The sequence below is a fragment of the Leopardus geoffroyi genome, chromosome C1, assembly GCF_018350155.1.
Source record: "Leopardus geoffroyi isolate Oge1 chromosome C1, O.geoffroyi_Oge1_pat1.0, whole genome shotgun sequence".
NCBI lineage: Eukaryota > Metazoa > Chordata > Mammalia > Carnivora > Felidae > Leopardus > Leopardus geoffroyi.
The window spans coordinates 167,196,776-167,224,204 of record NC_059328.1 but is presented as its reverse complement, the minus strand read 5'-3'; the positions used below and the strand labels follow the sequence as shown (position 1 = coordinate 167,224,204).

General features: G+C 36.7%; 1 protein-coding gene across 4 annotated transcripts in view; it reads left to right on the top strand.

The window, feature by feature from the left end:
• CCDC141 (coiled-coil domain containing 141) overlaps positions 1-27,429 on the top strand; it is a 207,975-nt gene that overhangs the window by 109,994 nt on the left and 70,552 nt on the right. For all 4 annotated transcript variants that reach the window (XM_045480374.1, XM_045480376.1, XM_045480375.1 and 1 more), the window contains exons 7-8: positions 10,266-10,460; positions 24,461-24,633. In XM_045480374.1, the coding sequence (XP_045336330.1) occupies positions 10,266-10,460; positions 24,461-24,633 (368 nt within the window). The remainder of the gene's footprint in view (positions 1-10,265; positions 10,461-24,460; positions 24,634-27,429) is intronic.

The window sequence follows — 27,429 nt, the reverse complement described above, 5'->3', positions numbered from 1 at the left end:
TGTCTTTATTCTACAACTTCATCACTTTATAACAAACTAGATAATGTACTGATTTTTTATGTTTATTGGTTATAAACAGAATAAAATAGTGGTGCACCACCGCTATCACTAACATTGGAGTTCCCCTGCCAGCCCATTACTGATTTCCCTGGCTTAGATGAAGTATTTAGGGGAAGGCCTTACATGGAACAGGCCTGCCAAATAAATGTTTGTTGATTAAATCAATAATCAATAATTGATTAATCAATAAATGTTGATTAAATGAACAAATGAGTACTTCATAATTTTTGTTGCTGTTATAAATTGGATCTTTATTAGAAGATCTGTATCTTCTAACTGAATATAAAATTAACTATTGTTGGTATATAGGAATGTTACTAATTTTCTTATATTGATCTTATATACAGCAACTTTAATGAACTCTTATTGATTTAAATTATTTTTCTAGATTCTCTTGGTTTTGGTATGTAGAAAATCATAATCTACAAATAATGTCAATAATCTTTCTTTCTCTCTTTCTCTCCTTCTTTCTTCCTTTCTCTCTTTCTTTCTTTCTTTCATTGGATAAGACCTTCAGTAAAATGGAGACTAGCAGCAGTGATAGAGGACATTTTTGTTTTATTCCTGACTTTAAATAGAAGGCTTCAAATGCTTTACCATTAAGTATAGGGTTTCTTAAGTTTTTAGTTTTTTTTTTTTTTAATTTTGGTTTGGTTTTTACATCTATCTTTTGTTACATTTCTTATTTTCTTTTTAAAATCATGGATAGACACTGAATTTTATTGATGCCTCTTTTTGTATTTATTGAGATTATCATATGGTTTTTCTCTTTTGTTTATTTGGCGAATTGCATTTCTTTGTTTTTCAATGTATTTAATTTACTTTTTGGCCAATATATTTCCATTGTTAAAAAAATATTAAAGGAACATAGAAAAACCTGTAATAAAATATTTCTCTTCTCACCTACCCAATTCCCTTCCATCATGCCAAAAGTAACCATTGTTATTAGTTTTTTATTATATGTCTAATTTCTTTATGTTATCTAAACAAATACAACTATATATTCATATTTTGTCCCTTTGTTACCTCATTAGTGGCCTACTACACTCATTGTTCTGCATCTTGTTTTTATTACTTGGTTACTTTTCTATATTAGTATATAGATGTTGTTCTGATGCTTTTGCTATAGAGTATTCCATTTATAGATGTATTTATTTAAAATAACCCTCATTGATTGACCTTCCGATTGCTTTCAAAGTTTGAGTTTTTTATTTTTTTTTAGTTTAATAAAACTAAACAGTTTACTTTAGTAAGTCGTTTTCTTTTTCCTTAACTTTTTATTATTAACTATATTAACTCTTCTTCCTTAACTTTTAATTTTGAAACTCCACACAGCAAATTTAAAAGAATAGTACAGAATGAATACCTATATAGACTTTACCAATTTAAAAATTTTGTTACATTTCCTTTATCTCTTAGTATGTATTTGCATATATATACTTTTTCTTATATCATTTCAAAATAAGTTGTGAACATGATGCATTTTCACCCTCAGCATTTCAACAGATATCCTAATGATAAGGATGCTTTCTTCTATTGCTGTAATCCAATTATACGCCCAGTGAATTTCACATTGACACGATATTTTCTGCTCTGTTGTTCATTTACAAATGTCTTCAAATTGTCCCAAATTGAGGATAATGCATTGCATTTGATTGTCATGTGTGTTTCTTAGTAAAACTCTTCTGGTTTGGCTTGTGTAATTTCTTCTCCTGTCTATTTCTGTTTCTATGGTGTGGGCTTTTCATTGTCCAGCCATTGCACAAGTGCAGGCTCATCCCTCCATTTTTGTCCTTAATTCTTTCCAATTCTCATTCACCACACTGCTCTTTAGTGAGTGGCGTTTTGCTTTCAAAGATTCTCTCTGAAGAGTGTTATTCACAAATCTATGTCTTTGGTCCTGAGCACTCTTATCTGGTACTGACCAGCTTTCTTTTGGACGTTTGCCCAAGAACTCACTCTTCACTCTCCACCATACCTCCACTCCTCTTTTGTCTAGGTAACCCCCACCCTTTGTTTTAAGTCTTAGCTCAGATATCACTTCCTATGAGAAACACTTATTAATTTTCCAGATTAGATAGTTCTATCTCCTTATGAGCCAGGATCATAAGGAGCCTATATGCTCTTGCTCAGGCTGTCTCTCTGCTTGAATCAGCCCCTTGCCTTCTTGCCAGTCCCACACTACACTCACTAGTTGAAGGTCTCACCCATAATTCAGATTGTATAAATCTGTTTCTGAAATTCCCAAATCAGATTCCCAAATCAGAATTTATTTTTTCTTCTACTGAACACTGTTTTATTTTCCATTTGAACTTACAATGATCTATTTATATTAGTTAGGTGTTCTTAAGATTTGTTAAATAATGCTTTTTAGATTGGACCGTATTTGGTATAGGAGAGTTATAGAAGGTCAAACCCAGTATCCCATGCTGCTGATTCACAGATTATTGAGTATGGAATCAGAATCCTGTGTCTATACATAGTGATTAGCTGAAAAACAGAACCTATATGAAGGGAGACAAATTGAAGAAATTCTAGCCTTGACTAGATTTTGTTAAAAGACAAGTTATTTCTTCTAAACCATTAGAGGTAAGGGGTTTTCCTGTAATAAAGATATAGTATATATGTATTATAAATATGCTTATAAGAAGTTTGAAGGAAAGTTAAAGATAACCATATAAATGTATAGAAGGGGCGCCTGGGTGGCGCAGTCGGTTAAGCGTCCAACTTCAGCCAGGTCACGATCTCGCGGTCCGTGAGTTCCAGCCCCGCGTCGGGCTATGGGCTGATGGCTCAGAGCCTGGAGCCTGTTTCCGATTCTGTGTCTCCCTCTCTCTCTGCACCTCCCCCGTTCATGCTCTGTCTCCTTCTGTCCCAAAAATAAATAAACGTTGAAAAAAAAATGTATAGAAAAGTTTGGGAAACAAAAACTGGATGAGTTTTGTACCTTCACAGTTTTGTTTTTTGTTTTTGTTTTTTACTTTCTGTTTCCCTTTTAAATAAATTGCTCCTTTGCCTAACACACTGTGAAGAAAGTACAAAGTAGAAAGAAATGCTTTGATTTCTTCCTTATGAATTAAGACTAATGATTTAGTCTTAGGGCTGTTTTAAATTCATGATGGATTGGCATATTAATCATTTAAGGAGTGTAAGGTCAAAGATTTTATTTGTCATTGTATCTTCTGCAGTCTTACACAATACTCACTGAATGAATAAAGTAATTTGTAAAACAGAGGTTAAATTTTAGATTTGGGAGTCATCAATACAAAACATAATTTCACAAAGTTAAATTAGCTCAAAGTTGCAAGGTTAAAACACTTGTATTATATAATCATTCTTTCTCATTTACTGGTATGATTACCTAGTCATTAACTATTTTGGAATATTCTAGTCCAGTTCCAAAACTTCACAGATTATAAGTATTTTTTGTTTGTTCCTGATTTCAAATGAAATGCTTTAGATTTTTTTAATGTTTATTTATTTTTGAGAGACAGAGAGAGAGTGTAAGCGGGGGAAGGGCAGAGAGAGGGAGACACAGAATCTGCAGCAGGCAGCAGGCTCTGAGCTGTCAGCACAGAGCCCAACCTGGGGCTCAAACTCATGAACCGAGAGATGATGACCTGAGCCAAAGTCAGATGCTTAACTGACTGAGCCACCCAGGAGCCCCTAAAATGCTTTAGATTTTTTAAAATATGCATTTTTCCACCCTACCAACAATGATTCAGTATATCAATGGGGTGGGTGTGAGAATATAGGTTTTAAAACTTTTTCTAGGAGATATTGATAGCCAGATTTAAGAGCCATTGTTCTAGTCTATAGCAGATGTTCATTGTGGATGTAATATATATGGATTTCCTTCCCCCCACTTCCCAATGTAATCTATTTCATTTAGGAAAATTTTCACAAGAGATGAACATCTAAACCTAATAATTGAATCTATGTTGAGATCCTAAAAGGTATCTCCAACAGATGCTCTAGAAAATGAAACAATAAGTCCTCTGAAAACATTAATATAAACTGGAGTCACCTAGTCAGCTAGTGGCCCAATCTGATTGTAGGCAAATTGTGTTAGATGCCAATAGTTTGGCCAGCTAGACTTTATTAATTTTATTAAAAAACTGAAACACCAATACCCCCCAAATCTGGATATACTCCTTACTTATTCAACTCAAAGAAACTCTGATTAAGAGGAGCAAAAAATGTAAGAAAAACAACAAGGACAAGAGAGTAAGAAAAAATAATGATTCTTGCAAAACACAAATCTTCAAAAAATGTCTCCCCAACTTTCCATGGAATTAAATTTTCATCCCAAAACTATGTTGAACTAAGGAAGAAAAACTAAATGTATTGTTGCTCCAATCATTCTTTCAAAGATTTGCTCACAGTGTAATTTGTTAAGATTTTATTTGATTTTAAAAATTTATTCTGCCGCATATTCATTTGCTTCAGTATTAACAACAAGCTCTGAGCAATTAAACAAAAAGCTCCCCTTAATAGCCATGCATTGAACAGAATAAGGGAGACAAGAACCTTCCAAGCCATGGTTTTTCCTGTGACTTTTGGAACATTTGAATGGACAGAGAAAAAAGAAAACAGCCATTACTCAAAAACTATTTTGGTGATATATGTCGTTTCTACTATAGACTGTCAGTCCTAATCCCGCTAGGGTTAATTATGGGAAATACAGCTAAAATACCCAAATTTTGGTAGGAATTTGAAGCACAGCCATTTCATCATTGAATTTACATATAATTCACTAGAGAAGCAGAAGCATATGTGAAGTGATAGAGGCCTGTCATTGTACTGCAGGAAAGTAAGGCTCGGTGAAGCAAAATGCCCTGCTTGAGACCACTTACTAAGTTTGGAATAAAAAATGTATTTCTAGCTCCAGTTCTTTGCTCTTCCCCATGAGCTCTGCCTGGTTCAATAGCAATGATTGTCTGCCTCATGGCTGGGAGGTGAAACACCATACTTCTTTTATCTTTAGGTGACACAAAATTGCTGTTCTTCCTGTTTGCAAACAATGCCTTTGCTGAAATGCATCACAATGAGGGCCAGGTTCAAATGGCCTGTGGACACTGAACTCTGCACTCATCCAACAGTGGGATGGGACCCAGCTCTCATATGATCCTTGCTTTCGCATAGGTCAGTGTAGAAATCCTGGGAACAGAGCATGAGAGGAAACTGTGGCCCAGTGTGCAATCCGACTTGGCATAATCAGAGTTTCAGCTTTTCAGGGGCTCATTGCCGCTCTTCAAAAGCATCAACATTTCCTCTAAAAAGAAACTCCTGCTCAAAACAGATTCTCGAATATTCTCTGATTAAAATTGCCAGGTTTATTTTGTTTGTACCAGCTGTTAATGCAATCATGTACAATTCTATGCTCTTGTGTCAATGAGTTAATTCTCCTTGGTGCCGAACCAAATGGGACTGTAGACTTAAAGAATGAACAAGAAATGGGCTGTGTCTAATGAGATGCCCTAGGAAATAACCATGCTATGAGAACTATACATGAGCTCCACACATGCTTCGGCCAGATGTGATTTTGGCCAGTCATCTCCACAGCTGGTATTTTCTTAGTAGTTTATAAATATGTCCTCTCTTCTTTCTTGTCCCCCACTTAAAAATTACATTCTGAAGTTTCAAGTTTATAATGAAAATAATATACCACATGGTGTTGGGTCATTAAACCCCTTCATCTACCCTGAAGTTTTCATGTGAATAAAAGTTTACTAAACATATTGTGATTATATTGTTTCTTTTCAAATGGAATAGCTAATCTTCCTACTTTTTGAATTTACTTGCTGGATAATTTTTATGCCAATCCATAACTTCATTTGAAGAGCTAACCTGGGAGTATAGAAAAAAAAGAAGAAATCATTTTCACCTTCTTGTCTATCAGCACTAATCCTCTTAAAAGTACCCTTTCAATCATCGGATTCAACAGAAGCTCAATTTCCTCAGCGGATGGAACACTGAAAGGTACAGTTTGAAAGGGTTACCACTGAGAGTGAAAAAAGGAAAATAATGGAGTGACCTGAGGAGACACCCTGAGCCCAGGATCACACAGTGCCACACATCTTTACTAGGTCAGACATATGCACATATCTCTGTCAAGATTGAAAAGCCAAGGAAATGGTAGTCTTTGGCTTTCAGCTGGTAGGGACACGTACTGGAAATATTTTATTGTAAAGTGACTGAAAGTCAGATGTTTAACACTTAGCAGGCAGGCAGCAACAGCTAGAGAAAATGGACCATGGTTTTCTCCACTGGGTTCCTCCAGCCTTGACAACAGTGACAACTAAGTTTTTTTTTAAATAGTGTGATGGATTCAGATGATTCTGGAACATTTTATGTTAAAAATAAAATAGTGGAAGCATCCCCTAAGAAAAATGGCTGGGTAAATTCATCATCAGAATGTTACAGAAATACATCAGAAAATGCCTATGGATTGCCCAAAGAAAACAGAACCAATTTTCTGAGAAGATTGAATAGAAATATTGAATGGACCCAACTTCATTTAATACCCACAGAGTTCATGTGAAAATGCAATTAAGAAGACTGGAGATGGAGAATAAGAAAAGATACAAGGCCAAAATGGTCCTTTAACAGTTTCCTTGGAAGGTCATAGCCTACTTTTTATAAATATGATGTAAAGCACAAAGCTAAAGTGGTTTTTCCAAGATTTGGCTCTACTCCAGATGTCTTTCTTTAATGTTGTTTGCAACATTTATGCTAAAGGCAGATTTATGAACACTGTTAGAGAACAGGTATTTCCCTTCCTCGAGAAGTGTTTTATTATTTTGGTCCATTGGCTAAGCAAAATTAAGCTTGAGTTTGGGCTGTGAATTTTCAGTTCTATATGTAACAGCATTGTATTTATTTAGAAAGAATGAAGCTTCTGATTCCAAATCAGAAAATCTCAGGGTCTTAGAAGATTTTTTGTAATTTCCAAGACCTTATCCGGGTTTCATGGAACTTTCACCTGTGTAATTCTAAGCCAATAGATTTAATCCTTTTATGCTGTAAAAAAAAAAAAAAAAAAAAAAAAACCAAAAGACAAAAACAAAAAGCAAAAAAACCCAAAAAACCAAAAAAAAAAAAAAAACAACCACTTTCTATCGCCTCTCCTCTCTGAAGCGCTAAGGTCAGTATACTGATGGAGAAACAGATTCTAGAGTCAAACTACTTCATTTTGAATTCTGGCTCTTTCACTTACTGGTGTTGAGAATTCAGGACAGTTCTTAATCCTTCCAAACTTCAATCACTCCATCTGTAAAATGAGGATGGTAACAGTTTGCACCTTCCAGGGTTATGGTGAAGATTAGGTGACATAATACATGAAAAGCATTTAGCACAGTGCTTAAACAGAAAGAAAAATCAATACTATCTTGCAGACAGTTAAGACACCTACACCTTAGGGCTTGGTGTTGTCTAGGTTGAACACATAATTGCCATATCCGTTTCTCTATGTCCTAACTCCCGTTCCATTTCCTTCCCCCTAGCTTTGTAGGCCTTCCCGAGGTTCTTCATAATTGTTAAGTGGTCTTCCTCTAATGAGCAAGAAGATTATGGTCAATGATAACTTTTTGAATAACCTGCTTTATTCTGTTTTAACACCTGAAGCATTTCTTCACTTGAGTCTTTGAGGATTAATACCCCACGGATCTTAACAGACAGAAAATGAGAGAATGGGTACAAGAGACAGAAAATGGACTAGTTGGGTCTGGAGGGATAGAGACAAAACAAAAGAGTAAAGAAACAGACTTGTGAAAGCAGGTGAACTCATAGGTGATTCAGCTGCTTTTAGCCATAAGAACAGAATTTCCCAACATTATTCCAGCTGGAGCATTGGTCCCCTGAGATGATGAGTAAACACATGGTTTCATGGTCAAAACAGGTTGTCCAAAATATTTCACACTGCGTTTCCATCTCGGAGTCTCAATGCACATCAACGTATTGAGGATTCTGAGAAGTCCTGCAGTAAAGAAACCCACTTTGTTTTGTTTATCCCATAATACTGATCGATACATAACGCTGATCAATAACATTTGGAGAGTCCTTCCACTATCATTATTTTAGAGCTGAGAAACAGAAATTCTCATAAAGAACAAATTTTGGGGTGCTAGTGAACCATGGTAAAACTGATGGAATGAAAAGAGGGACTAACAGTGAGTGTTTATTACATGTGCCAGAAATTGTGCTAACTGCTTTAAAAACATTTGCTCTTTCCTGATAAGGTTAAGGTAATGATTTTTAAGTGGGAAGGATATTTACAGTGCTTTATGAAAGAATGTCTTGGAACATATTAGCTATCTTTAAGTGGGGACAGACTAGCTCTTTAAAAAATGAAGGATCTTAAGAAATCACATAGCCCATATTCATACCTAAGAATATTGATTTTGCACTCACTGAGAAATCTGGAGTGTCAAAAGTTCATAAACAACTGGAAAAAAAACCCACAATGAATCACCAAAGTAGTAACTGGTAAAAGTTTATTGTGCACACACCAAAAAGACAATATGCAAACCAGAGCACTCACCCCAAAACATGGAACAAGGCTCAGGGGTATATTATTATAAAGCAGCCTAAATAGTGAGGAAACGGTGACTTCTTACTCTTCACAATTATTGGTTATAATATCAGAATTTCCTTAAATGATGGGGAATTGGTCAGTGGTTACCTCATAGCAACCTTGGGAAAGGTTCAAGTTTTGCTTATAATTTCCAGAGACATAAACAAGAAATGACCCAGGTCAAGTCAGCCTTGCAAAATAAGCTAAATTAAGCTTTGTTTGTATGACTAAACTGGTTATGTCTGCTCAGGCCATTTTTAAGGCTGGTCTTCATTTGTTTTTTATTTTAACAACCCCCTCCCTCTTTGGTCATTCTCTTAGAAGGCTGAGAGTATGATCAACCACTATAGCATTATATTTGGTTACCACCATTGATGTGGTCAGGCTGAAGAATCACACGTTAGCTGTTTCCATTAGTTGAGTCATCAGGATGTGTTTATAGGACCAGCATACATTTCATACATTTGATGATGTAAGTATATATGAAAATTATGTAAAATAGCAGTTTATATATTGTTGAGGGAAAGAACTACACTTTATTCTTTCTTCATATTCCCCAAGCCATCTATCCTAGCATGGTACCAGGTACATAGTATTTAGTGTGTCTTGTGAAATGAATGAATGGAAATGGTAGCGGTAAATTGCACTAAAAATTATACTTATTTTACATAGTATAATGTAACAAATGTAACTTAATAATAGGACATTTGCCTTAGGGAACAAGCCAGGATGGAGGTAGAATGTAATTTTTGAAATTTGGCGCTAAATTTCTGGTGCTTTAACAAACAACCTATGCTGTTTTTAGCCACAGTCTTAGCTGAGATGGGTGCCGAAAATTCACTCACAAGACATCCATGTTAGAGATATTTTATGAAGTTGAATCTGGCTTCATCTTTTGCAAGAAATTTGAGTTTCCCTTTAAATAAATAAAGTGTTAATATGTTCAGTTAACTCCAACTTTTATTTTCTTCTCTACTTACTGTTTTTCATCCTTGTGTAACAGAAAGTAAAAAACTACCTCCTTTCTTTTCCTGAAATGTTTATATAGCACTAAGAATGAAGTATTGAGAGGTGAGACTCAGGTCAGGAAGGAGGGAATACTGCACAATACCAACTATTAATTTTGTGGAGAATAACAGATCTTAATTTTAGTTCTAAGTGTAGGCGCAATACAAACACAACAGCCATAAAATATAAGATTTCTCTTCCTGTCTTGTACATATTTGCCCACATTGGCAGTGAGACCAAATTGTGGGAAGTAGACTTTTTATATTTAATTAAATGAAAACAGATCAAAGTGAGTTAGAGATTAAAAAACGCTATTGACTATACTTTGGGTATGTTTTCAGACAGCGTTAATGGAAGAAGTAGCCTGTATTTGGGGCAACTGGATATTCTATCGATCACACATCCCAACCTGCCTCTTCCTAGCCTCTTTCTTCTTTATCTACCTTTCTTTTTTACCTACATCTTGGTACTGAAACCTGGAATGTAGCATTTACTCCTTCATAATTTGAAAATACAGTGACAGATGGTTACTGATACATTCAACCCATCTAAATGTTCTCTGAGTCTTAGCACAGTTGCAAAGGGGAGGATGTGTAAAATAAACTGGAGTGATCTCTTGTAGGAATGGAATTCTGCTGTTGAGAAGCTAAAGAGTGATGCGCTTGGGATTCTGCTGTCCAAGGACTATGTGGAGAAGGAACATCTACAGCTCTCTAACCAGAAACTGGATCAGCTTCAAGGAGAATTTGGTCGGCTCATGGTGGAAAGGAAAACTTGGTTAAAAAAGGCAAATGTTTTTTTTAACAGTGCCAACAAGGTCAGTGGGAAGTTACGTTGGTAATTTTAGGTAATCAGGACAGACCAGTAAGAGACTCATGATTTCAGTAGGCTGGCGAACATCACAGAGGTCTGGATTCCACATAGAGTTTCAAAATTAATAGCAGCAAAAGTGAACTTTTAAAAATATATTCCTTTATGATGAGTACTGGATGTTATATGTAAGTAATGAATCACTAAATTCTACTCCTGAATCCAATGTTACACTGCATGTTAACTAATTAGAATTTAAATAAAAATTTGGAAAGAATATATTCCTATCATGGCCATTATTTGGTTCTCAAAACTAGGAAGCTCTATGCTTTGACATGCTAAAAAAAATCCCCATGAGGGTTTCATCTTAGAGCCATCATTGAACTGCTTGAGGGGACACTTGTGCCAACACTGCCATATTTCTCATGGAGTAAGGGAATTATCATAAAATGTATCAAGATTAAAATAACACCTTGAAATTTTCACCAAAAAAAATATTTCCCCTTTAAAACTTTTTTTTTCATTTATCAGGGAAAGGTACATGAATATTGTAAGCCTTCTGCATACAAGCCATAAGGCTAGAAGCAGAGTCTCAACCTGACTGCCCTGCCTTGGTCTTGCCTTTTAAAGTCTGCCAAGGGGAAATCTTGCTTTGGACCATCTCCAGGTCTTCTTGAGTTGGAGACTGTGCTCTGTTTCTCCTGGTTGATTCTTTTAATATTGACTGTAGCAGATGGTTCTTAGTGAGTGGTAATGTCTACATGTTCACATGACTTGTGTATCTGAAGCTGGCGATATTATTTGAAAATTTTTGTACCTTTTCCAATCTAATATACACCTTCAAACTGCCTTCTTGGAATTGTTTAATACCTTAAATTTTACTGATGTTTTTGAAACTGGACAATGTGACAGGAAATGAATGGGTAACCCCCAGAAGGTGGGTATATTGTGATTTAAAGTCATGATATCAACAATCTGAATACAATGTCCTGGTATATATCAAAATAGTTATTTAATTTTGAACGTCCATACTAATAGGAAACTTGCAGAGTAGAATTTCAAAATAGAGGTGCTAGAATTACAGTAAAAAAAGTGTTAAAGAAAAATTTGACAAATATGATAAACATCTGTTTGGGATTTCTTTGTTTTAACAGAAGAAACAGTCATAGCATATTACTGGAACTGTTGAACTAAGTAAATGGTAGGTGCTAGTTAAGTTTCTCTTGAACAGTCCTGTTTTTGAGTAAGAGATTTCTTTTTTTTTTTTAATTTAAATCCAAGTTAGTTAACATACAGTGTAATAATGATTTCAGGAATAGAATTTAGTGATTCATCACTTACATATAACACTCAGTGCTCATCCCAGCAAGTGCCCTCCTTAATGCTCATCACCCATTTAGCCTATCCGTCCCGCCACCTCCCTCCCTCCATCAACCCTTAGTTTGTTCTCTGTATTTAAGAGTCTCTTATGGTTTGTCTCCCTCTCTGTTTTTATCTTATTCTTGCTTCCCTTCCCCTATGTTCGTCTGTTTTGTTTCTTAAATTCCACATATGAGTGCAATCATATAACATTTCTCTTTCTCTGGCTGACGTATTTCGCTTAGCATAATACACTCTAGATCCATCATGTTGCAAATGGCAAGATTTCATTCTTTTTGATCACTGAGTAGTATTGAATAAGAGACTTTCTAACTTACATTGCACTCTCATTCTACAAAATGAGTGGGTCATCTGTCAATCAAGTAATGTCATTTTTAAGGAAGACAGTTATAGAAGATGTTGCTAGAATAAAACAATGCTTCTAGAACAAACCATATAGTTTCAGCCCTGCAAAATGTAGTTTCTCTCCCTTCAATTTGTACCCCCCTGCTCTTGCTTTCTCTGCTCTCATTATGTGGTAACTTTCCAGGGAGACTTTCTCCTGACATTGCTTCTGGGCCTTGAGGGGGAAAGGAATGACATTTATTGCAATAACAACAACAACAACAACAATAATAATAATAATAATAATAGAACAGAGTGGTTACTTTCTCAAATTCACATAGTAATTCAAGTTAAATCATAAGAAACTATATTTCTTAACCCTCGAGACTTGACTTTTTTTTTTTTTTTTTGAAAGAGAGAGAGAGGGAGAAAGAGAATGAGTGGGGGAGGGGCAGACAGAGAAGGATAGAATCCCAAGCAGCTTCTGTGCCACCAGAGCACGGCTCAAACTCACAAAGACACTTAACTGACTGAGCCACCTAGGCCCCCTCCCCCCAAAACTTGACTTCTAAATTAAAAAAAAAAACTTAAAAAAAATGTTTGTTTATTTTTGACAGAGAGTTGGGGGGGGGGGAGAAAGAGAGACAGAGTGCAAATGGGGGAGGAGCAGAGAGAGAGAGGGAGGCACAGAATCTGAAATAGGATCCAAGCTCTGAGCCATCAGCACAGACAGAGCCCGACATAGGGCTGGAATCCATCAACTGGGAGATCATGACCTGAGCCCACCAACTGGGAGATCATGACCTGAGTTGAAGTCTGACACCTTAATGACTAAACCACCCAGGTGCCCCTAATTTTTTTTAATGTTTGTTTATTTTTGAGACAGAGACACAGAGTGTGAGCAGGGGAGGGGCAGAGAGAGGCAGACAGAATCCCAAGCAGGCTCCAGGCTCTGAGCTGTCAGACCTACAGGGGGGTTGAACTCATGAACTGTCATGAGATCACAACATGTCTGAGTCAGATGCTTGCCTGACTGAGCCACCCAGGTGACCCAAATCTTGACTTCTACATCCCCTATTTCATCATTGGAAAGCCATGGCATTCAAATTATAACAAGTTCAGTTGGGATTTGTTCATACTCTACTTATTCGTATTATATCATTCTCTATAGTCAAGTGGCACTTAGAAAGGTATAGAATTTGTTGGGGCGCCTGGGTGGCGCAGTCGGTTAAGCGTCCGACTTCAGCCAGGTCACGATCTCGCGGTCCGTGAGTTCGAGCCCCGCGTCGGGCTCTGGGCTGAAGGCTCAGAGCCTGGAGCCTGTTTCCGATTCTGTGTCTCTCTCTCTCTTTGCCCCTCCCCCATTCATGCTCTGTCTCTCTCTGTCCCAAAAATAAATAAACGTTGAAAAAAAAATTAAAAAAAAAAAAAAAGAAAGGTATAGAATTTGTTCTCCCTTTTCAAAGCATCAAGGGAATAATTTCTGACTCCAAATTTAAGAATCAATGTGAAAGGTGATTACTTCAGCAAAAAATAGAAGATGGAGTGTGGAAAGTGGATATTTAATCATGATTTTTGAAATGAAATATTTGCCCTATTATTAAGAAGCAATACATGATTAAATAATGTAGTGGGTAAATCTGTTTAAATTAAAGAGGGAAGATCCTTAAGACTTGTAAATGGCATTTTTATTTTTTATTTATTTTGTGGAATCTCCAAATTTTACAAAATTCGCACCATTTTACCTAACTTTTGGCATAACACTTATAAATAACCCAGTTAAAATAAAGAGCTGGATTTGAAACATTAATATAATTTAAAATCCCTTAAGATTGTGTTTTCTAGGCTGAAAATTCTGTTTATACCAGCAAACGGATATTTTCAATTTGTATCATCAATTTATCTCTGAAGCACTGACTTTTCCTTTTGAAAATTCACTTTACCATACCTTGGGTGCATCAGATTTTTCTAGTTGTGAGCATCCTTAACCCTAGATGAAGTCATGTTGTCAAGAACTATGAGGCATGTGAAATTTTACCCAAACTTCAAGCTAACTTGCTAACTTGTCACAGTTTTGTGGATGCTCACAAAAGACACATGACTTCTGTGTCAGTTTTGAAAGACTTTATTACAAAAACAATGATCGAAATGTCCACATGCCATATCAGTTTCCCAAGTCCCAGTCTCCTGGGCGGGGGTGATGCAGATGGGCCCAGATGGATGACCGCATCTGCGGCAGGTGGTTTCCAAGAAAGGAACCCTAAGCTTGGGGAATCTTTTTTTTTTATAGCAAACAAAAGCCAACCTGCTATTTGTCTCAGAAGGAGACATTTCCTCCACCTTGAAGGTTGGTTGCTGGCTGCAAACCCAACAGTGAGAAAGGGCTCCAATGAAGAGGGGTCACTGTGGGCCGTTCATGGCACACCGATAATGATGGGTGGAAGCACTAGCCACTCTCCCAACACATGCAACACTGTGAAAGAAAGAGGAAGTTAGCGCTTCCAAAAGATATTGACTTTGAAAATCAATTCCATTCTTGATAAGTAGAATTATTTTTTCAGCAAACAACCTCTTATTCCAAATTTGTTAAAGCTAGGTCAATATTCTCCTTCAATATCTGTGCCAAATACCAGCGTGAGAAAATATGCTAGTGTCACAGGTAATATAAATGACAGGATGTGACAGTTTGCGTATTTGTTCAATAAAAAGTGAAATGTGTGATTTTTAAAATACAACTTTCACTTTTTTAAAAGTTTGTTAAGTTAAAAAGGTGGTCATAATATAATCTACAAAATGGACTGTTGTTAATGCTTTCCATATCATATATATTTCTTTTTTAATCTGGATTTTTATCATATGTTGCTGGAATTTTTGTTGCAAGCATCTGGAAATTCCTCTTTTTCCCTTGCTTACCTTTTCATTTTAATTTATTCTTCTCTCTCCCTACCAATTTTAGATAGGGATATTCTTATTTACTAGACAAAAAGTCATAATAATTTCTTTTATTGAAGTCTCCAAATGAGTAGTGTGGTTAATAATTCTTTAGAGAATTCTTTATTTAGAGATTCTTTAGAGATACATTTGCTTAGTAAAGTTTTACTATACAATTACCGTGTATCAGGTACTGTTCTAAATGCTGGGGTTACAGCAAAGAACAAAACATACAAAAAAATCTAGAGTATGTTTCCAATTTGCAAAATTCAATAAAATATAATTATTGCCTAATTATCTACATTGACTAGACAACCACATTGCCTTTGCCTTTGCGTTGTGGCTGTAGGAGTGAAATTGAGGGGTTGATGATTACCCAAGGCTCAAGAGTCTGTTTCATGCCCAGAGTGCCTATAGCCTTTGGCTTGAGTGTGGTAGTTTGTACCTGGAGTGAGCGATAGGTGGCAATGTTAGCACACAGGACCTTAGCATATTGCTACTGACGCTTTTCCTAAACTAGACACTGGATTCAAGTGGAGATTGAGCCAAGTAATTTAAGAACCCTAGATGCTTCCTTTCTGTTTTAGAGTTATCTACTGTGTTGGTGAATTTATTGCCAAATCACTTAGCAACAAATACAAGTAAGGGTTGATTATCAATATTGGATGATAGCTGATTGGAAAAGAATTTCTCTAATTACTAGATGTTGCTAAAAGTAGGACATGGCATGAAATATGAACATAGCACCTATTATAGTGACTCATCTTGATCCCCCCAAAATTTTCATCTTTTCATGATTATAGATTATCTTATTTATTTCTAACAAGTTCACAACCAAGGAGTTGGTTAAGATATGTCAATCATCCAAATTGTATTTATCATTGTTTAGGGAATGTGGTTAGAATCAAACAGAGATAAATATATATGTTTCAAGAGCAGAACAATACGAACCTGTATTTAGATGACAACAATGATTGAACCTAAATCTGTAAAACATGGCTGATTGGCCATAAAGTTTCATTTCCCATGCTTCCTATTCATAGGCACATGATTTCATTGGGGGAAAGCAAGCGGTGAAGACTGAGGCCAGATTTACATGGTGTGCTTCTTGGGTGATTAGCCTAAAAGCAAAGGTGAAGCAAAAGCTGGGGCAGCTAAAGCAACACCCCAAAAGCAGTTTGAAATGTAGCGATTGTCATAGCTTCTACTGCTTCTGCCATCACTGCTGAAAGTTTTATATCTTCTAAAAAGTTAATGTTGCCTTTTCAAGATATTTATAGCCATGCAAAACAGTAATGCCTACAGCAACATAATTGTTTCAGATAAAAACAAAATAATTAAGGATGACGTTTGGTACAGTTTTTTCACTTATATATACACTATTCTCCCATTTTCAAAATAGATACATTTTAGCCCAGATGTGGGAAGCAATTAAATAAAATGACTCAGTTGTTGCACAGATTGAAGAGTGAAGAAATCTGTCCAAATAGAGAACCTAAAAAATATTATCCAGAAGGAATTTGTTAAGGTGATGTAAATGAATTAAAGAAACTAAGCTAATTGTATTGGAAATTAAGGAAAACGTACTTGCTTTCAGTTTCATAATTCTTAGGCAGCCGGTTTCAGATTTCTCTTTTCCAGAACAACTTCCCTTTCTCTTACAAAGAACTAAAGCATCTTTAAAAACAAAAACAAAAAAACCCAAAAAAACAAAAACCCCCAAAAAACCTCCCTCCATGCTTCTACATTTCCCTTCGCCTAATGTGTTGTATAGCTACTGTTTTCATATGTCATATGTGTACTTTAGCTAAAGCAGTTAAAGATACTTGCTTTAAGATCCTTGCCTTCAAGACCCTTTCAGTCTGGTCTGGAGGAGAGGCAAGGGAACAGAAGTGCTGTATGCTTTGGGAAAAGCCCAAAGTTTTGGAGTGAGCCTAGAGCATTAGGGAACACAGAGGAGAGTCTCAGGGAAAAAGTGTCAAGTAAGACTTCTCCACAGGAGGTGAGCACTGAGCTAAATCTGAAAGACTAGGACAAGGAGCGATTGGAGGAGGACTGGGTGGTACAGAGTTGTGCCATGCATGGGGAATCTAAGGTAATTCACTTTGCCACGAGTGTAGGGTATAAGACCAGAATGATGAGAGAAAAGTAGTAGAAGCAGACAGGGGGTCAGGAAGGGTCTTGAATAGCATGCTAAGAAATTTCTATCTTATGCTGAACATATCTGTAACTATGAACAGATATTAAGGACTTCAAAAAATCGTGATGAGGCAAACCTCCTGATATAGATGCAAATGATGTCTTAATTTACTCTCCTCCTGTATTCTCTCTGAGAGACTGGTGTAGAAACTTTTGGTTTTAGAACTTAAGGAGAGGCTATTTAAACCATGCAAATATTTGATAAATATGGCTAAACATAAAATTATATATATATGTTTATATATGTATATATAAACATATATATAAAATAGAAAGGTTATCAAAACAAGAAATGCATTTACCATCTTACATTTTCCTGAGAACCCACAACTCAGCCCCTATTTAATTAGTCTTGTAATAAAGACACTCAGTTTTTTTTTAATATAATTTATTGTCAAATTGGCTTACATACAGCACCCAGAAGACACTCAGTATTATCATTCACTCATTAGTATCCTTCACAATAAAGCTATCATGTGACTTCTAAGTGAGTCATGAGTGTTATTTATTGGTTTCCCTTCCATGTACAATTTTAAACTGCTGCACATCTCCATTGGTATTAAATATATTCTTCCTTGTATTGTAGGCATTTCTGGTAGATTTACTTTCCTTTGCTGAATTAAAATTCCTTGAGGGTAAAACACACGTCTGTTTTACTTTGTGTTTACCAGAACGGAACATCTAGAACAGCACCTTTCAGGCAGTGAATGCTCAATAATTATTTGAATGATAGAAAGTAGTGAAATAATAGAAACTATGGAGTTTCAAGGCCAACTACGTTCCATTTTCATAAGAGATTATACTGATCCAAGGTCATTGGAATGAAGAGAGCTTAATTACTTTAATATACAAGGAACACAAATTTTGAGCTCAATCTCTGTGTCATAGCTGAGAAGGAAGGTAATGCTGGGTGAAGAGGTTTGTAATCACCCATGCCACCTGCTCCAAGAAGTCTCCAGGCAGCATTAATTGCCTATTTTTCATTATTCCTGTAGTATTTCTCTGTGCTCCTTAGAGAGAGGGGGTGTCTTAGTCATCTTTGCACGCCACCTAGAATTCAACAAACTTTGTTGAATCAATGAATGAATGACTGGACATGTGACAGGTCAATTACACTTTGAGCCTGAGTTTTCACTTCTCTAAAAGAGGTCTAACGATCCTCAGGGAATACCATTCAGTAATAAAAGTTCCTGCAACTGCTGATACATGTTCAAAATCTTTCCATGATAGAGTTGGAGTATAAATAAATAAATGGAATTGCAGAGTATTAAGTGAAAATTTTAAAATGTTAGGATGATACTTTTCTAAAATAATATAGCAGACTTTGGAGCCAGGCTGCTGAGGTATGAATATGGTCTTAGACATTTATTAGTTCTATGACCTTAGGCAGTTCCTTAACTTCTCTGTGTGTCTAGCTTTTTTTATCTGAAAAATGGAAATAATAATTTTATGTACCTCACAGAGTCACTGAGCTTCTAAATGAGTTAATACCTGACTGGTGCATAGAACAGCCAAGCACTCACTGAGTTCTAGCGATTATTTTGTCATTTTATATGCATTTAATACTGCACTAGCCACTCTAACATGACTTAAATGCTTTTGTTCCATTTTCCTGTTCCCAGCATGTACCAGAGTACATGCTTCATAAAGTCCAATAAATATTTGTTGAATAATGAAAAAAAAAATGCTTTGCAGATTGTAAATAGATGCTTTTCCATGTAAATATTCCCAAGATTATCCTAAAACTATTTAGGTCAATAGATTAAAAGAAACCAGAAAGTATAAACAGTGACTAGCTGGCTAGGATTCTACTTATGTGTCTGGTTTATCCATTTCGAAGATGGACTTACCTCAGAAAGAGTAAGAGTTTATTAATACATAAACTTCCTCCATTCCTTGTTGATAAAATGCATCAGATGCATGCCATTTTCTTTCTTTTTAATTTTTATTTTAGAGAGAGAAAGCACGCAGGAGAGAGGGGCAAAGAAAGAGAGAGAGAAAAACAGAGAGGGAAAGAGAGAGAATCTTAAGCAGGTTCCATGCTCAGTGCAGAGCCCTAAAGGGGGCTTGAGTTCACAGCCCTGAGATCATGACCTGAGCTGAAATCAAGATTAGAATGCTCAATTGACTGAGCCACCCAGGTGCCCCATACATGCATTTTCAACCCCAAACTCCTTTTCCAATGTTTTGTTTTGTTTTGTTTTTTGTTTGTTTGGGTTTTTTGTTTTGTTTTGTCTTGTTTGTTTGTGTGTTTATTTAGCTTTTCAGATTGTGAGGCCAAACCAGTTTTAGGTTCCCATGATTTTACACACCTCTCATTAACATCACTTGTAATGTGGAGTGAGTTCTGGGGCCCAGCAGCAACAACCTTGGAGTGGCAAGAAATAAGCTGGAGCACCGGTAGGGAGCAGCAAACACTGGGAGCTGAAAATCCCATCACCCTTTTGCCCTGCTTTTCTAGCATTTGGAAGCCTGGGCAGATTTGGGCAGGACCTGAATCAAGTATCAGCTTGCCAAACTGGGAGCCATGGGAAGTTATCTCAGGTAGTATTTAGGAAAGGAAACTGAAGCTTTTGGTTTTGATGAAAACTGAACCCAGAGGAAATCTCTGCAGACAGTGGGATTCAGTGCTCTAATGAGAAGCTGAATATTGTGTCCTTGGTAATTATAAAGGTTCCAACCAAACTCATTCTCCAGCCTTGGAGCTCACGAAAGGAAAATTTCAAGGTTCTGTAGCATTTGGGCTTTTTGTTTTTAATGTTGATTCTCTTCAAATAAGTTAGTCAAGAAGCAAACAATACTACTTATTAAACATCTTTGTGAAACAGCATGAAATATTTATGCTGGATGACTAACTCATGGTTCTTGCTTAATTTATTAATCCCATAGATATTTTAAAAAGAGTACAATGTGCCATGTCCTGATACCATCTCTATTTGATTTGGTCCAGCCTGCTTTGGATCCTGTACTTAATAATGGAAAAAAAAGAAAGATCTTGATGAGCGTCGTAAAGAAAAAACACCAAGCAACTCCTTAGTCTTTTCCAAACCAAGGCAAAAAGAGCTGGTTGGTCTCCTTATCCTTTTAAGAACCGTGTGGTTATACAAAATAGTCAAGAAGAGCTAGAACCAAGAGGGAGAAAATATTATCCTTGTGTTTATATCCTTGTTTTTGCCTCTAGTCATAAAACCTGTATTTGACCAGGTGTGAAGAAAGAGGGGGATGGGGAGAGTAAACTAAAGGGGAAATATTAATTCCAAACGAGTTTCTATGGGCATTATAGTGTCATTGCCAGAAATAACCTGTTCTATAACATGTGTGAGACAAAGAGATTCTTTCTGGGCTAGATCCAGTATATCAGGTTCCTTATGGATATGGTAAATAGAAAAGCATTAAGTCCTATTCTGGGGATAGATTAAGTGAGAGCAATGATAGTTAGATCTTTTCTGGAATTGGTATGTGGATTCCTCATTAAATGCTGCATGGGGATAAGAGAAATGAGTTTTACATGTGACTCTGACAATCACAGGAAGTATAACTTTTTTTAAAAAGGAACCCCCCTTTAAATCAATACATTTAATATGTCTTTGTGTTTAGAACATTCCCATTAGGTCTAGGTTAGGATTAAGGGTAAAGAATAAGCTCTCATAGTATCCAGCTCATCTTATTTACAAATGTATTTGTTGAGCTGATGAAGGAATGAAATCACTCGCCTCCTTTCTACTGCCATAGTTCTATCAAGTGTGATACATAGAGCAGTGTATAAGTAAATGTTTTCCTAACGCTTGGATATTTTTGAAAAAAACTCTGACGAAAATTTTGCTATTTTGATTCTAAGTTATGGGTTATCTCAATATACCGCTTTTTCCTTCTACTGACTGTTTAGACCTTCAGTTTATTCCCATGTTATTAAGCTATAATACTTTTATAATAACATTCAGGAGTGGGGTGGAGTCACCTCAGACATGCATTTAATGTACATGTGGCTTTAGAATCTAACTCCTGTGAAGAGAAGACCACTTCTTCTGACCATATCACTGCCCAAGGATATGAGAGTAGCAGCTGTTCACAGCGGCCACAAGAGGAAAGACCCAGTGGGATGAATGACAGGCAGCAGGTGGCCACGCTCTTCCCAGTGACTTTTCAAAGATGTGTCTGATCGAGATGTAATCACGAGCAAATATTTTCCAAGTACTTAACTACCATCATGCCCTTTCATATTTTTTTCTTTAATTATTAAAACAATAACAAACATGATATGTATTAAGGTTATACCGGCTTAATACTAAAACAGAGTGGAGTTAAACTTGTAGAGAAGAAAAAGCACTTTGGAATTCTCTATCCTCTCCCCCATTCCCACTAGGAATTTTGGGAATTATCTTAAGGGAAGAAAGAAGTGAATACCCTGACATCTACATATATATGTTTTCTCTTTATTTCTTCCTTTAGCTCAGTGGCTCTCAATGCTAAATGTGAATATGTATTACAGTAGCACTGGTTCACATATACTAAACTTTAAGCATGATTTAGGGCAATTCATGATAATTTTGACTACACTGGATTTTTGTTTTAGGCACTGACTTTGAAACTTACTTACTTTCTTTCTTTCTTTCTTTCTTTCTTTCTTTCTTTCTTTCTTTCTTTCTTCCTTCCTTCCTTCCTTCCTTCCTTCCTTCCTTTCTTTCTTTCTTCCTTTCTTTCTTTTTGAGAGAGACAGAACGTGAGCAGGGGGAGGGGCAGAGAGAGAGGGAGACACAGAATCTGAAACAGGCTCCAGGCTCTGAGCTGTCAGCACAGAGCCTGACGCAGGGCTCGAACTCACAAACCGTGAGATCGTGACCTGAGCCAAAGAGCCACCCAGGCACCCCCTGACTTTAAAACTTTTAAAACTTTAGAACCTTTGAGTAACATGAGACTCCACTTCACTTAAAATAAGTAATAAAAATTTTAAATATAAAACAAAATTCCAGAAACAGTGTTTACTGCAAGCGGCATTTCAATGTGTTATGGAAAGATTGAGAAAGTAATTCAAATAATCTTTTCTAACATCAGCATCTTGACACATTTGGCTCTGTTGCCCACTACAGAATAAAAGGGGGAGTTCAGATAAGGAGAGTCTTCAGGTTCAAAGTTTCTTTAATAAAGCTATCTTTCTTTTACAGTTCTATATGGCATAAGAGAAATCACTTAACTTTTCTCTGTATCTTTTCATACCTATATTTACAAAAAGTAGGTTTTAAAATCTCTTTTAAAACCACCTAAGATGAACAGCCTTCTTGGAAATGCCCCTCCTGTCTTAAGCCTCCCCTGAATCTTTGCTACATGACTCCATGGGCCAGGGTTTAAGAGCAGGGGCCTCAGGGAGACAAATTGAGTACAAAGACCAAATCTGCCACTTAATAGAAACATCACTTTGTGCAACTCATTTAATCTCTCTGGGACTCAGTTTCTTCAGTCACACAATGGAGATCATTTCTCACTTCCATCTAGGGCTATTCAGGACAATGTGTCTGAAACCCAGCAGACATTCAAAAATATTTGTTGGCTGAATGAAACACATAGTATAAAAGGAGCAGAAGTCGGTTCTCATTAAACTGTAGTTATTATTATTACTTTCCTATCATCTAAATAATAGGAATGATTTTGTTTTAATCATTTTAAGTGATCAGAAAGAACAGATTCCGGGGACATGAAGAAATTGACGAGAGTATAGACTATCAAGATATAAGTAATGCAACAGTATTTGAGATATTTCATTTGTAAATTCGAATTTTATCCAGTTCCAGTTCTGGCATTAAAACTCACTCCCTTAGATGGCAGCCAGGTGTAAGTGCTTGCATGCTTTTACACAGCTCCATGGTGGTAGCCTCTACATTTGGCTTAAACTGTGTGCCTTCAACATCAACTCAACCTTGCTCCTCTGGTCTCTCTTCAGGTCTCAGTGGTTACCAGACTCATGAAGCCATCTGCTTTCATTTCTTATGAGTCTTCTTTGGAGTCTTCCTACTCCACCTGGTGGGCCCCTATCAAGCTCACTGGTTTCCAACTGACAGTCCAGGAAGGCTAGATTTCAAGGCCCCTGCTGACTGTGGCACTATCAGTGTTCCTGGGATAAGAGTGTTCTCCAGACTGATATGGAGCATTCCATAAGGTTGCTTCTTCTAGTAGTGCCAAAGGGCAACATGTCAAGAGCCCCCTTGCCATTCAGCTTTTCTTCAGCTTACCTAATTCATCTCCTGCTCTCCAAGCCCAAGGCCAGAGACAGGTTATCAGGACACATATGGAGACCATTGCACTCTACTCTGTCTTTCTGTTTTTCTCATGTTACCATGGTCCTCTTTTACTACCTTCATATCATATACTCCTCCCCCTTAATGCCAACTAAACCTTAATGGACAAAAGGAAAGCTCCTCTCTACTTTATGGTAACTCCAGAAACTTAATCCCCCATGGCTGGTTTTTGATCTGCTAATAAAAGAAGAAAATATAGGAATTTAAAAAGCTTCTCTTAAGACAATATCTTGATTTGCAAGGTGATGTTTTTTTTCTGCATAATCCTATTTTGCATGTCAGAAGCTAAATATTATCTTGGTCTTAATCTTTGCACAGCTTCAGAACCAAATTATAATCTCCTTTGTAGACAGATGGATGTCCTGGATGAAGTAGGTGGAAGGTCTTACACTGGGAAAAACAAGGGATAAAAACATACTAGTCATTTCTTGAATATTGCCCTATAATGTTTCAGGTTCAAAGTGAAATTTACTGGGAAATTGTCTTTTAAGAACATAAGGGATGTTCAGGTTGTGAAAGTCTGCATAACGTTTTTAAAATATCTCATCCATTATTGGTATACATTACAGAATGTGCAAAAAATAAACCTGGCTCTCTGAATTCTGTACAGTTATAACTGTGTTGTATAGATACATTCTCAATGTAAACTATTGTGGTAACTTTATGGTGTTGATATTTATCTATGCCGAGCTAAGCTGTGATCAGTTTCCCTAAATGGAGACTTAGAACTACACAGCTGTTTTCTCAGACCAAGATTGTTGTTTTTGGTTATGATCAAACAAATAAATTGAATAGGCTGGTTTAATCTCTAGTATTTCATGTACACATTGATGTAGATTTTAAACTAGAAAAGCAGAAAATGAAAGTATGTTTTCGTTGGCAGGCATTTGATGTACTTGGAAGAGTTGAAGCTTACCTTAAGCTCCTTAAATCAGAGGGTTTAAGTCTGCCTGTCTTGGCAGCAAGGCATGAGGAATTACACAGAGAAATTAAAGACTGCACAGCTGATGCTTTGCAAGAGGGACAAGCCTTAATCAGCCAAGTAGACTCCTATAGGTAAGTCTATTTCTTCCTCCGTGTAACAAGCTTTTCCACAGTTTCCACAACCTGTTAAAAAATAAGTTACACAATTTTTTTTTCTGCTTCTGATGTTTTGCTGCATTATGACATGGCTTAACAGGATCTATTGAATTTTGGTCAACAGTGATTCTGAACATAGGAATACTCATCTACAAGTGAGACCATATTCTGAGACTGAGGACCCAAAGATGCTAATGCTTTTTTTCTATGAGTTTCTGAGGTGGGGAGAAAGAACGGACAAAGGAAAAAACAGAGCTTAATTCTCAATGCTTTTGCTAGCCTAGCACCTCTGTGGGGTCTTTTCTCATTTTTAATTCTTGAAAGTTGAGTCTACCCTGTCCCTTTTTTCCTTTCTGGAAAACAAACAAACAAACAAACAAAAAACCACAAGAGTACCAGAATCCCCTTTCACTTATGACCTTCGTGGCTCACCAAGCAAAATCCCAAATAAAAGGTGACATTATTAATAATAACAATAGCTCACTTTTTGAAAACCTGAGAGCCCATCATGTGCCAGGCACCGTGCCAAGAAGTTTAGAAACATTGTGGCGTTAATCCTCACAGCAGCTCTACAAGACACACAGAGTAGTCCCCCCTTTACCCATAGGGGAGTACGTCCCTCAGTGGGTGCCTGAAACCACAGATAGTGCCCAACCCTATATATATTATGTTTTTTTCCGATACATACATACCTATGATAAAAGTTAATTTATAAATTAGGCATAGTAAAGGATTAACAATGATCACTAATAATAAAATAGAACAATTATAACAATGTACTATAATAAAAGTTATATGAATGTGATTCCTCACTCTTTCTCAAAATATCTTATTGTACTGTATTCACCCTTCTTCTTGTGAGGATGTGAGATGATAAATGCCTACAAGGTGAGATGAAATGAGGTGAATTACATAGGCATTGTGACATAGTATTCAGGCTGCTATTAAACTTCTGATGATATGTCAGAAGGAGGATTGTGTTCTGGACCATGGTTGACCATGGGTAACTAAAACTACAGAACAAATCTGCAGATAAGGAAGGGACCTTGCACTATTAATGGTCTCCTTTTTATGAGTAACTGAGACACAGAGAGGTTAAATAACTTGCAGAAGGTCACACAGGCAGTTAATGACAGAGTCAGAATTTGAATCTAGGAGCATGGGCCCTAGACTCCACATTTTTAAAAAAAATTACATCCAAGTTAGTTAGCATATAGTACAACAGTGATTTCGGTAGTAGATGCCTTAATGCCCCTTACCCATTTAGCCCATCTCCCCTCCCACAACCCCTCCAGTAACCCTCTGTTTGTTCTCCATATTTAAGAGTCTCTTATGTTTTGTCCCCCTCCCTGTTTTTATATTATTTTTGCTTCCCTTCTCCTGTGTTCATCTGTTCTGTGTCTTAAAGTCCTCATATGAGTGAAGTCATATGATATTTGTCTTTCTCTGACTAATTTCACTTAACATAATACCCTCTAGTTCCATCCACATAATTGCAAATGGCAAGATTTCATTCTTTTTGATTGCCGAGTAATACTCCATTGTATATATATATGCCACATCCTCTTTATCCATTCATCCATTGATGGACATTTGGGCTCTTTGCATACTTTGGCTATTGTCTATAGTTATGCTATAAATATTGGGGTGCATGTGCCCCTTCGAACCAGCACCCCTGTATCCCTAGACTCCACATTCCTAACCAGTGTGCTAGGGCAGGTTGTTTTTATGAATGCCTTTGGTGAGTGTATCAGTGTGAGTTTAGATCTGGGAGGAAATGAGGAGAGATAAGGACCTTGAGAAACAGAAATAGGATGCTGTGGGAACGTATGAGAAAGAATAGGGATTGGAAGACAAAGGGAGATGCTGGGGCAGATGATGGAACACGTATCACTCAGGAAGAAATAAAGGCAGGGCTTACATTTTGACAGAGCGAGACAAAAAGATTTGTGCAAATGAGATAAACCCAGTTGTTTATCTTTCGTATCCACAATCTTCCTAAAAAACAGACATTAAAATTGAAGAATAATTAAATAGGTCAGAAGTGGTAAAATTACCTTATTTCTATTTAAATCTTCATTCTGCTCTATTTTAGATGTGTTTAAAAGTGTTGATTTGGTGAGTTTGGGTTTAGGGAATTTTCTTTTCAGAAGACAGTCTGAATCTGGATGGAGGTATTTAGTCAGAGCTTGTGATGGTTACTATGGAACCATGCAAAGCCAAGATCAGAAATAATCCACAATCTTCCAACAGGAGCCAAACAGCTGAGGCTATCAGAAAGGCAGATGGTTCTCCCCTTTTAAAAACTAACAACTGTAGCTACTAAGTTTCTTTACTTTAACTCCAACCCATACATCTGGTAATGGTGTGTGTGCTCTGTTTCAGGAGCCCCAGCACCCCCATGTCTGGCCCCAAATTGTGGGCACAAGAGCTCCTTTCTCTACTGTTTAAAGGTCCAGTCTCCCAGAATGTATATGCATCTTGGACCATGCAGAAGATATTCTATGAGGTGCCTGGACTCAGGGTACCAGGGTACATGTTGGACGCTGATCTGAGTCATGTGATGATAGGATTAAGTATTGAGTTCTCCAGTTAGAACTGGGGAATGGTCCCATTTCAGTTTACAAGTGAGTCTCAAAGCACAGACACTGTTTCTCTGTTTAAGCTACTCTTTACTTGTGATACTGCCTTGGCCAGTTTCCTTTCATGCATGGGTAGATCAGGAGGCAGCTAAACACCCTTCCCTAGATCTTTGGAGGTCTGTATCTGGTA